The sequence below is a fragment of the Archocentrus centrarchus genome, chromosome 18, assembly GCF_007364275.1.
Source record: "Archocentrus centrarchus isolate MPI-CPG fArcCen1 chromosome 18, fArcCen1, whole genome shotgun sequence".
NCBI classification, from domain to species: domain Eukaryota; kingdom Metazoa; phylum Chordata; class Actinopteri; order Cichliformes; family Cichlidae; genus Archocentrus; species Archocentrus centrarchus.
Window position 1 is genome coordinate 18,756,242 of NC_044363.1, and position 12,710 is coordinate 18,768,951.

General features: G+C 42.0%; 1 protein-coding gene across 1 annotated transcript; it reads left to right on the top strand.

The window, feature by feature from the left end:
- Positions 1–1,616: 1,616 nt before the first annotated feature.
- On the top strand, positions 1,617–10,709 carry LOC115797064 (C-X-C motif chemokine 10-like). Its single transcript, XM_030753543.1, has 5 exons — positions 1,617–1,876; positions 2,054–2,162; positions 2,265–2,339; positions 2,891–3,050; positions 10,698–10,709. Exons 1-5 carry the CDS (start codon positions 1,810–1,812, stop codon positions 10,707–10,709), a joined length of 423 nt encoding a protein of 140 aa, XP_030609403.1. The 5' UTR covers positions 1,617–1,809.
- Positions 10,710–12,710: the final 2,001 nt, after the last annotated feature.

Consider the following 12,710-nt stretch of genomic DNA (forward strand, 5'->3'; position numbering starts at 1 on the left):
TCCACCCACACACACTGACAGTATACAGTTGACTAAGGTTGAATTCAGTGAATGAATCTAATCTTCATCAGCCTAAATTCAAACTGATCTCTGCCACACTTGATGTACCCTAACGATGAGCATGAACACCACAGCTGCTGTGCACCACATTCACCACAGTACAGCAAACTAACCTGTTTATCCTGCACTAAACTGCAGTATTTTGAATAACACAAAGTTAGTCTACTTCAGTTTGTTTTGCAGGATGTTTTATTTCACAAGCTATACTGGCTGATTTCCACCCCCCACACAGATATTGATAGAAACTTTAAACACAAACAACAATAAGTGAATAAGAGACATTCTATATGGACCGTTTTAAGAGTGGTTGCACTGGCCTGAGGTGCTCTGAAGCAGATGTCCACTAGAAATCCCTCTGAGTAATGGAGGAGTTTTAAGCATGAACTTAAAGCCAGTTTAATGAGGCATAAATGGTGGTCGATCTCGGGGCCCAGGTACTCAAAGATCTTGACCTGTTTCACTACCTGCCTTCAGTTAGGGGTGTGCAAAACGATTGAGCCAACCAACGCTGAGTAGGGGACGGAAGTCGGGGTAGAAAGGGGGGGGGTGAGCTCTAGGCCACCTTCGTCTCAAACCCGTGAAGAAAACAACTGAATCCCCCACTAAATAGGGATGGCTCATTCACATGCAATGACCACGTGGAACTGGATCTGCACCCTGGGCACATTGATGACCATCGCGACTGCAACACAAGAGTTGAGCGCCTTGCATGCAATGATGATGGAGAATAGAGTGGTTTTGGACTTGCTGGCCTCCCCGCAAGGAGGAGTATACACCCTGCAGCAGAATGTGGAACGGCAGACACCTGGAGGGAGTCAGGACTGGCTCTCTTGGCTGACTACTGGAGCTTGGTGGCAAGTTCTGCTGAAAGCCTTAGGCACCAGGGGTCATTCTGCTACTGTTTTGTTTATTTTTCAGTTGTATTGTTCAATCTTTAAGGAAAATGATGAATGTTTTCCTTTCAGCTTTCTATCAGTGTACCCTTGTGCAGGGTGGGCAGGAGGGTGAAACAGATGACCAAATATGAAACCCCCATTGAAAATGGGAGACCAAGTGATGGGGGTGGATGTAAACTGGTTTTCAAACTAATGTTTAAATTTTGCAAATGTGTGTAGGTGCTTCCCCGAGTGAGACTGACTAGCAGTGGCTGCCGTGAGCGGCGGGGCCGTTGAGGAATTTTCCTGTCTTGAAAGAATAGAGAGTGACTTTGGGTCAAAAGAAGGATAGACAGCCGCACGACAGGTTTTTCGCCTCAACCTCATTCAGGATTGTATGTGCTATGTTCATGATAAACAGGGAGGAAATGTTAGAATAGATAAACGTTTAACTGTTTTTCTATGTATCATAATGTGTTCATCATAAACATGCACATGACCATCAGATTGTAAGCACAAAACATACTCATACACACCCGGACCCTCCAGGTGAAGAAAGCAGGTAACGCCTGTTTCCTGACATCACACACACATATACACACACCCCCACACACCCACGTGATGCTAAAATAAAAGAGCCGGCAGGAAGAAGGAAGTCAGACTCTCTTTGAGACATGCACACGAGTGTGAGCTGACTGAGACTCTCCCTGCAGGTTAAAAGATAACTACCGGTTTCTGTGTCTTTCTTTATTCAACGGTAGTCCGAACCTAACAGAGACACAGCAGAAAAGATCCTTCAAATCTGAGGAGAGCAAATAAGTTGAAGACTGAGCCTTCAGTAGATCCCTCCACTCATTAATTTACAACCTTTAAGATGAAGACAAGTCTTGCGATCCAGTGCATTGTTCTCCTGGCCTGCATGGCCTTCTGCAGTTCACAAAGTGAGTGGATTTTATTGGATGAGGGGAAACATTGGTGTATTTATGCAGCTTGAAAGGAGCTAAATTATGACAAGAAATCCATCTAAACATGTTTTTGTTTGTTGCAACATATTTGAGAAATATGAAATGTGAAACTGTATCTATTCAACATCACTTATCACTTTCAAGGTTTTCCAGTTACTTCAAAGTGCTGGTGTTTGACGATCAGTAAGAGTGTAAATCCCTCTCTCATCACTGGTGTCCAGGAGTTTGGTCCTCGTTCATACTGCAGTAAGAGAGAAGTCGTGTAAGTACCCACAGTGACAGGAGCGCATTAATAATAAGAGCTCAGTCATTAATAAACATTGTTTAGAAGGTGTTTTTACATCTAAGTTTTCTTCTATTGTAGTGTCACACTGAAGGATGGGACAAAACGGTGTCTCGATCCTGAGGCAAAGTTCACCAAAGCAGTGCTGCAAAGAATGTAAGTCAGAGAGAAAAACTGTTTTAAATTTTTTTTTTTACATGGAATATTTGAGCTCACTGTGGAACTAATTAGATGGGAGGAAGTCCAAAAGGTTAAAACAGGAACATCAACAGTGTGAGGCTGTGCGCATCAGCAATTACACATCCATGAAACAAAGAGCAGAGCAAGTACAGTAGCATGTTTAATGCAGATCTCCATCCAAATAAGTAACAACGGATACAAAATAAACCTGGTTTCTAAACCTCGTTAAACCTCTGTGGGAATTTCTGAGGGTCAATGTGGTTTTAGAGCAGCGAGTCCCAGCTGAGGGTGAAAACTCCTTCTGTCACGAAATAAATCTGAGGGGTTATGAAGTGTTGTAACAGGATGATGAATGTTTAACAATCATAGTTCTGCTGCAGGAAGTTTATCTTATTTTTCTGGTAAAGTACAAGATAGTCTTTCTTGTTTGGAGCCCAGAAAATCAGCAAAAGATTTTGAAATCACTGCTTAAGTGTGTTGAATTTAACCTATTAATGTGCTATATGTCTGACGTGCTTTCTTCACAGAAACCAGTTGAAAAGTGGGCATAAGATTAATGCCAGCTCAAAAACAACAACAGCAGCACCTACAGCAGCACCTACAGCAGCACACACAGCAGCACACACAGCAGCACCTACAGCAGCACACACAGCAGCACACACAGCAGCACCTACAGCAGCACCTACAGCAGCACACACAGCAGCCCACACAGCAGCACACACAGCAGCACATACAGCAGCACACACAGCATCAAGCACAGCATCAAGCACAGCACCAAACTCCTCCTATGGACTTTGCATGATTAGCACTGTCACATGACATGTTGATTAATAAGAAGGAGTAGCACAGCTTTGTGCACTAGCAGCTATACCTGACAGCAGCATGTGAACAGATTTAAAATCAGACTGAACTTCTGATTAATAAGCACATACATATGTATGTATACATTTTCTAAATATATTTATTTTTGTATGTTTATAATTGTTATGCTGTTTTGTTCTGTGACTCAAAGATATTAATTTATTTGTGTTTTTAAATGACTTGTAAACATTTTCCACATGTGCTTTTGTACCATGTTTTTTTTTTTTTTTTTGCTTTTTCATTCTGAAATGTAAAATTGTGGCTCCAAAGCTGCCTCAATAAATCTGAAGGTTGTTGAATAATTTCTTTTTATGATTATTTATTATAACTACAAACTAACTCAAAAGACAACAAATAAGATAAAATAGATAAATGAAAATAAAAATTACTAAATGCTACCCCAATGTAAAACAGACATGAAATGAGCCACAGACCAAGATGCACTTGTTCATTGCAATGCTGCCACCTTGTGACAAAAGTTTGTGACATTAGGTGAACCTCTGCCAGAACATCTGCAATATAACTAACAGCCATAAATTTACAAAAAATTTAAAAAAAAAAAAAAAAAAAACCCGACAAAGAACATGTTTACTGGCACCCCAAAATCCAAACAGAAAAATATATTCTTGGGTTTATACAGGGTTTTCTTGCTATTCTGATTTAAAGGGATTTTTTTGTCCTTCCCGGGACTTCCTGTCTTCAATAATTCAAAGGTTTCACCCTGAAAGCAAGATGATGCCTTCCATCTTTCAGCGTACTTCAGTGGAGGTCAAGAGTTTAAGAAAGGAAACTGTTCTAAGCATGTGACTTCCTGTTACCGCTACTTTTTCTTGCCGGTCTTTTGTAAAAATATTGTTTTTTTTTTGTTTTTTTAAAGCCTGTCATGTCTGGTAGATCTTGCAAGCAGAACTGTGATCTGAATGCGTTGTTGTGCCAAACATATTTGCTATTTCAAGATGAGCTCTATAGGTTCTCAATAGGCTCTTCTTGTTGATGTTTTAACCCTTTATTTTATTTATCTGAGTTATTTTTCCACATACTATGTAACAGCCAGAGCTGACAGGCTGAAGAAGAGGAAAATAAAGAGAAGAAAAAGGGAGAGAGAAAGGGAGCAAAAAAAAAAAAAAGGGGAAAGAGCACAAGTCTATTAATCAGATACTTCATCACTTTAACATATAAAAAAATACTATCAATACTTGCAAAAATAAATTTGTGTGTGAAAAACAAAACTAACAAAGCATGTTACGCACACCAACAATTTTGTTGAGTTGTGATTGAGTGGGCGTTTGTGTCTGTGTCATGTTTGTGTCTGTGTCATGGAACGTACTTACCAATGAGGGCAAAACGCTGCAGCTCCACCCATCAGAAGCCAGAGGCAGGTACGGAAAGCCCCCGGAACCCCAGGCCACCAGCAGCCCACCAAGGGCCAGGAAGACCCCCGGCCACTCAGTCCAAAGACAACCGCATACCTACCCCAGCAGACGGGAGAGGGTGGTCTCAGACGGAGCCCCCCCAGTCGAGGAGCGAGGGCTCCAGGGAACCCAAGGCGATGAGAAGCCAGCCCCCCCCCCCGCGGCCAGCCCCCTGCACTGGCCGGCGGCAGGGCTCCCGGGCCCACGGCACCCAAGGACCGCCCGACCCTCCACAGAGCCCCCCCCCACGCCGAAGAAGCCAACGCAGCCCCGCACCGCACCCCCAAGGGGGGCAGGCCAGCACCCACGCCAGAACACCCAGCCCCACCCAGGAACCCCGAGGCACCCCCATCCCAGGGGGGTAGGGGGGAGGAGGCAACCAGCAAGGAGCGGCCAGGAGGCAAGGCACAAGGCCCAGACCCAGGTCCAGCCATACATACAAACACACCCAGACACCCGTGTACACATTTATACACAGATACTCATACATGCCCATACATACTTACCCACACACAGATATGCCATACATACACATTCACTCACCCACCCATACTCACGGAGACGGTGACAAATACACAAAGACACACATTCATCCATAGCTACCCACCCTCTGAAGGCGGGGCAAGTGGAAACCACCCCAGGGCCAACAGCGACCCCAGGACGCCACCAGCCCGGTCCCCAAGGAACCACCCGACCCCTACCCCAGGCGAGACGCAAGAAATCGGGGTGTAAGATGACCCATCCACCCCTCCTCCTCCCCAACTTGTAGGTCTATGTGTTAATGTTTGTGAGTGAATGAGGTGTATAGGGTGCAGTTAAAATTGAGGGGACAGTTATGCCACAAGCGCCAACTGTTGGTCGTCAGCGCTTGCCCACACTGCCCCCCCAAAACCCTCCATGTCTAAAGTGCAAATAAAATTTGGAGACAGACAGTGACGAGGATCCGAGTGGGGCCGCCTCAGCGGCCCATCTCATCAACCTCTGAGTAACATGCCTGCCCCAAAGGTCCTATGTGTATCAGGTTGTAAGTGTGTATGTGTTGTGAGTTATAATGACTAAAGTGCAATTAAAACGGAGAGGCAAGTGGTGGTGCAGCTCTCCACGTGGCCTCTCCATCCTACATCTGTGAGTGATGTGTATTCTGTGTGTGTGTGTGTGTGTGTTTGTGTATGGGGAGGGGGAGGGGGGGGGGGGGGAATATGACCAGGAAAAAACCTGGAAGAAGAGAGCCAGCTGTCCGCTGGCTCAATAGGCACCCCGACCTCCCACACCCCAGCACAGGGCAGGGGGAGGTGAGCCCGGGGCCGCGGTGACAGCATCCCGGAGCACTGCAGCACCCGAGGTTGGCGCCCTCGCCCCCACCGCAGAGGGCGGCCCGCTCCTCCTAGATGCCCATTCACTCAACAATAGACACAAACAGGCGACAGGACATACTGGCCTGGGCATGGAAATGCAGTGCCCAGTCCCCCCCAACCACCCCACCGCGGCCCCATCCCCCACCCCACCCCCCCGCAATGCAGGCACCCCAGGGCCCCAAAAGCGTAGACCGGACATCCCGACGTCAGGCCAACCCACCCCACCCGGCGGCGCGGCCGGGACAGCAGAGGCCCCCCCCGCGCCAGGGGGGGCCCACCGGGAGCCGGCGCGGCCCCAGTGCCGGGGCCCCAGACCCCAGCCCCCAAGCCATACAGGGAAGACCAGCCAACCGACCGAGGGCCGGCACCACCCCCCCAAGCACCCCGCCCACACCCCAGGACCGAAGGCAGCACCATCCAAGCCCCCACCACCATCAACCAGGACAGGCACACAGACATCACCAGAAGGTCGCCCCAGGGCCCCAGCCCCAGGAGGCTACCAGCTACCCAGGCCCCCGGAGTCCCCCCCCACCCCCCCACAAAGCACATCAGGAGCAGAGCCCGCAGCCCATTACCCCCACTAAGTAATGGAGCTGAGCAGTGGGAACCAAAGAGAGTCAAATTCCTCCAATTTGTTTTTAGAAGAAGCAGACATTCTCTCTAAACTAACATGATCTACTAATAAATTTCTGTACTGAGTAATACATAGTTTATTTTTTGTCTTCCAGTTCATGAGGATCATCTTCTTAGCGATGCACAAGGCAGTAAGAACTATGTGTGATATATTTAACTCCATAATTAATTCACTGACATCACCTAAGATGCATAGTCTGGGGGAAGTTGGGATATGACAGCTAAACCATGTGGATAGATCTTCACAAATCCTCTGCCAAAATCTCTGAACTGGTACACAAGACCACAGAGCGTGTAGATGATTATCCTCTGAATTGCTTGTACAGTGGGTGCATATGTTTGAGTGTGTAAGGCCCATTTGGAACATCCTTTGTCCAGTGTAGTATGTTCTATGGAGAATCTTATATTGTACAAGTTGTATTTGGGGTCTTTTAGTCATTTTGAAGATATTTAAACATATTTCTGTCCATAAATTTTGATCCAGGTTGACAGAAAGATCACGCTCCCATTTTGTAATTGGGAGGGAAACTGAATCATCAGTTTTTATTAATAATTTATATAATTTTGATAACAATTTTGGGGTACAGAGGTTAAGAAATTCTGTTACCCAAGTAGGCATTTCTAGATTCAATTGATTAAGGTTAAATCTTCCCTGTAGGACGGACTTAACTTGTTGATATTCCAGAAATCTACCGTTGCCAATTCTATATTTTGATATAAGTTCTTGGAACGTGATAAAATTTCCATCTTGGATAATATGTTCTAAGTTATTTATACCCTTATCACGCCATAACGGAAAATTCAGCATTTTCTTTTTCTGACAAATATCTGGATTGTTCCAAATGGGTGTTAGTTTACAGGGGATGAGTGAAGACTTAGTTATTTTTAAAAATTCCCACCAGGCTGTCAGAGAGGTATTTATACTAAGGACTTTATAGCAGTTATGATGTTTAATACTGGAACTAATGAAAGGTAAATCTGAGATTTTTATTTTTCCACAAAACGCCTGTTCTAGATCCAGCCATGGGTTGTCTAATGAATTGGATTTGATCCACTTTGAAATATACTGCAATCTACTGCTTAAGAAATAGTAATAAAAGTTTGGTAATTCTAGACCTCCACTGTGTTTTGGCTTTTGTAAAGTTTTTAAGCTTATTCTTGACGGTTTGTTTTTCCATAAAAATTTTGAGATGTTTGAATCTAGTGACTTAAACCAAGGAAGAGTAGGTTTATTAGGGATCAATGAAAATAGATAATTAATTTTTGGTAAAACCATCATTTTAATGGCAGCAACTCTCCCCATGAGTGATATAGGTAAACTGTTCCAACGTGTGAGATCATCCTCTATGGTTTTTAATAAGGGGATATGATTTAATCGTACCAAGTCTGAGAGCCTGGCAAAAAAATTTATGCCTAAATATCTAATATTTCCTGACTTTAGTGGGGTCCTAGAGGTTCTCTGGAAATTACAATTCAGAGGCAAAACTGTTGATTTACTCCAATTGATAGAGTAATCAGATATAGATGAGAACTTATCTATCAGTGTGATAGTCTTCAAAAGAGAGCCTTGTGAATTCCCAAGGAAAAGTAATACATCATCAGCATAAAGGCTAAGTTTATGGTCCATATTTTCAGTTTGAATCCCTTTAATATTTACATTTTGACGGATTGCTGCTGCTAGCGGCTCAATGAAAATTACAAAAAGAGAGGGAGAGAGTGGGCAGCCCTGCCTAGTGCCCCTCTGCAGACTGAAACTTTGTGAAATGAGATCATTTGTCCTAACACGCGCATTCGGAGAGCTGTGTAGTGTTCTGATCCAGTTTATAAAGGATGAACCGAATCCAAATTTTTGTAGAACTGCTAGTAAGAATTTCCAATTTACCCGATCAAATGCCTTCTCTGCATCTAAAGACACGATTGTCGTCTCTAATTTGTTAATAGAACAATAGTCTATTATATTTATCAGTCGACGTGTATTATTGGCTGAGTGCCGACCCTTGATAAAGCCTGTTTGATCTGGATGTACAATAAATGGAGTAATACTTTCTAATCTTTTGGCAAGGGCTTTGCAAATTATTTTAAGATCTACATTAATGAGAGAGATTGGCCTGTAGCTGGATGGGAGTGTGGGGTCTTTGCCTGGTTTAAGAAGCAGGCTAATGTTAGCAGAGTTTAGGGTTGGAGATAAGATGTGGTCATTCTGAATCTGAGTTACCATTCTGAAAAAAATGGGAGCTAGCTCAGACCAAAATTCTTTATAAAACTCGGCTGGAAAACCATCTGGGCCTGGGGCTTTATTATTTGGGAGATGCTGTAGGGCTTCACTAAGTTCACACAATGAAAGAGGTAAATCCAGAGCTGCAGCCTGGCTGTCATTTAGTTTTGGTAGATTTATATTATTAAGAAATTCTTCAATTTCAGTATCAGATGGGTTAATCTGTGGTGAATATAAGGCTTCATAGAAGTCTCTGAAAGAGTTATTTATTTGTTGTGGGTCATGAGTAATAATACCAGTCGAGTCTTTAATAGAAAAAATAGCTGTTTTTTCTTTATTCAGTTTTAATTGCTTGGCCAGGAATTTTCCAGATTTATTTCCATGCTCAAAGTTTTCCAAACGCAGCCTCTGCAACATAAATTGTGTCCTTTTATCAATTATTTCATTTAGCTCCAGTTTCAGTTTCCTCAGGCTGATAATTGTATGTTCTTGTGGTGAAGCGGCATAGGCAGTTTCTAAAGATTTAATTTTTTGTTCTAATTCTAACACAAGTGCTTTTTCTTTATTTTTCCTATGCGAGCAGTAAGATAAAAATATTGTTACCTCACATCTGTTCATTGCATTCAGATCAAAAGCAGTTTTATATAAAACTGCAAACAATACACTCATTGGCCACTTTGTTAGATACAGCAGGGGTGCAAACTGGTACTAGCAGTACCGGTTTGCACCCCCTTTTAAAAGGGGGTTGACTGCATCACACAGATAAGATCTGGTGGCTGTGGAGGTCAGTGAACTCACTATCATGTTCACAAAGCCAGTTTGAGATGATTGAGCTTTGGAACATGGTGCTTTTCTCTGCTGGAAGCAGACATTAAAAGATGTGTACACTGTGGCCATAAAGGGATGAATATGGTCTGCATCAATAATCAGGTAGGGGGTGGTGTTGAAATGATGCTTAGTTGGAACTAAAAGGCCCAAAGTGTGCTGAGAAAATACCCCCCCACACCATTACACCAGCAGCAGCAGCCTGATTATTTATGGATCATGCAGTCATCATTGTAGATATTCTTTCCCAAAGCAAAAATGAGTGTTTTTTTTAATGTGATTATTATCAGGTATTAGACATTATTGTTCTTTCGACACTCTTAATAAAAGCAAGAAAACTGTTTGCATATCAATACAGAAAAAAAAACTTTTATTTCATAAAATGTAAAACCAAAGATAAGCAGATCCTAGAAGTCCCGTAAAGTACAGCAACATACTTCTTCTGTCACGTTTGCTGCTGTGGCTGGCAATGCTGGACCCCAATGCAGGACTCACAGGAGGGGTTTGAAATTCCTTAAAGCTTTATTATAAAGCGTGGCTTGAAATAGGACATAGCTTGACTTAACTTGAAGCATGAACATGAACTCGAAGCATAAACATGAACATAACGCACACAGCAGGGAAAAACAGACAATTAACTGACGACGCGACAAGGAACTAAACAACAGAGAGACCTTAAATACACAGACATAATGAAGGAAAAGGTGACAACACAGGTGAACGAAATACACTGAGACAAGGGGAAGTAAATCTAAACACAAAGCACAAGGAACACAAGATCGTCAAAATAAAACAGGACGTGACTAAACATGACAGGTATGTAAATTTAACACAGAGGGAACCTAAACAAAGAAGGGCCGAGACTAAACACAGGAGCACATGGAAGACCAGAACATGGAAAACTAAGCAGAAAACAAAGACAAACTAAAATTCAAAAAATCCTGAACCAGAAAACAAAAAACAGAACTTCACAAAACTCAAAACACTGGGCCACCGGCCCAGGATCATGTTATCTTCTTTTTTTTTTTTCCAGCTGCTGCAGTAAGATTTCTCCATGCTACTCTGAAAGCATGGAAGTCAGACTAAGGTCTGGGACTTTTAATATGAAAGGTAAGGCAAAGAAGGAGTGTCACCTGCACACTTGGCACAAAGAAATGTTTGCAATCATAATTTTATCACATATTTTATTGGCAGTGAAGCATTGCTGCATGACATTGTTTATTATTTTAGTTGTTAGATCCATTCACTGGTTGCCAACCTGCCAATCTGATTGAGCATATGAGACTCCAGAGCCGGAAAAAAAAACAAACAAGAGTCAGTAATTCATCTTCAGTGGGGCATGTGTGCCTCAAAGGAATGTCAAACAATAGTTGCTAAAATCTTCCCGTATGAGTACCATATCATAGCATCACTGTGAATGAAACAGAAGATTAACTGAAAAAATAACTCGTCACATATCCTCTCTGTTTACATGCTGATCTGATCTTAAACTACTTTTCATACAACCTGCACAATTCTCATCGCCTTTATTTACTGTGACCTGAAGGCCAAAGCAGTAAGTCCCATTTTGACAACATGCACACAGAGATAGAAAAATATCTTTCATGTATTTCTGTAAAAAAATTCCCCTTAACTTTGTTTTTCAAATGGTGGTAATTTTGCCAAGTCATCTTGTAACACATAATTTAATATCAAGAAGTCATGTGACCTCAAAGCTTTGCATAATGACCCATTTTGATCCCACATTTACAATATGACCGAAATGTGTGCATGCAGTTAATCATGAGGGGGAAATATTTCTTAACTCAAAACAAAAGACAGTGTCAGCTTTTTCCACTGACATGATGAATGTGGTTTCTATCTGACTGAATATTTCATATTTAGTATCTTTCTCTTAAAAGCTAAAAAGAGACAATGAAGATTCATTTTTACATGGATTATTCAGCCAAATAATCATTACCTGTACAACATTTGAAAGTTCTGAGATTTCATTTAAAAATGATTTCAGATATAACTAAACTCTGTCTTTACAGCCAAATTTGATTATTATTCATATATGAATAATAATAATAGTAAAAGTGACATATTCAGATAAATGCTCACATTTAATTAATTTCATCACTACCAAATTCAACATTACTACATTATTGTTATTAGTAGTGATGATGGTAAGCAGCTGTCAAAATTGTGATGAAAGCAGAGTTAAACACTGTAACACACAAAAAAAATCACAACTCCACATCAAGTCGTAGCATTATTAAGTCATAATTAAATTTGATTGTTACGTCATCCTGCGACATTAGCAGAGTCGTATTTTTGGCAAACTGACAACAATATATGAACTCTTCTTTTACCTCAGGTTCTGGGGTAGCGGTAGCTCAGGAGGCAGAGCAAGTCACCTACTGATCGGAAGGTCAGCGGTTTGATTCCTGGCTACTCCAGGCTGCATGCTAATGTATCCTTGGGCAACATACTTAATCCCAAGTTGCTCTCCGACGCAACTGTTGGAATGTGAATGTTAGATAATTAAAGCACTTAGCTTAGTTAACCACAGAAGTGCTTGTATGAATGGGTGTGCATGGGTAAATGTAAAACGTTGTATAAGTGCTTTGAGTGCTCAGACTGAACAGAAAAGCATTATATAAGAACTAGTCCATTTACCATTCTGATCTGCACTAAAAAACTGTTCCAGGAATCAAAACAACAAGATGAAGGATGATGAAATTTTCCCATTGAGCTTCTATAACTGCTGAAATAGGTCATAATAATAGCAGAAAATAGAAAATATTGTACATGATTGTACCATATCATACCATCAATGGGGCCCTCTACTCTTTAAAGTACTGACTGTGGTTTATATTTTATGGTACCAGTCTTCGGTCTCTGGTACTTTATTTACTTATAGCTTATCTTCTGTAACCTCCATCTGCAGCTGAGCCAAGTAAGAATTACCAGTTAACCTACACTGGTAATTTTCTCCCAGTACATTATCCACTTTTTTACAGAGCTTTTCGTAAATGGTAAAATTCAGTGTGTGGTTAGAAAA

Bases quoted from the DNA above. Each gene is read 5' to 3' on its own strand.
- LOC115797064 (XM_030753543.1), top strand. From the start codon at position 1,810: ATGAAGACAAGTCTTGCGATCCAGTGCATTGTTCTCCTGGCCTGCATG. The intron at 1,877-2,053 runs GTGAGTGGATTT...AAGGTTTTCCAG, and splicing joins GGCCTTCTGCAGTTCACAAA to TTACTTCAAAGTGCTGGTGT. The intron at 2,163-2,264 runs GTAAGTACCCAC...CTTCTATTGTAG, and splicing joins TGCAGTAAGAGAGAAGTCGT to TGTCACACTGAAGGATGGGA.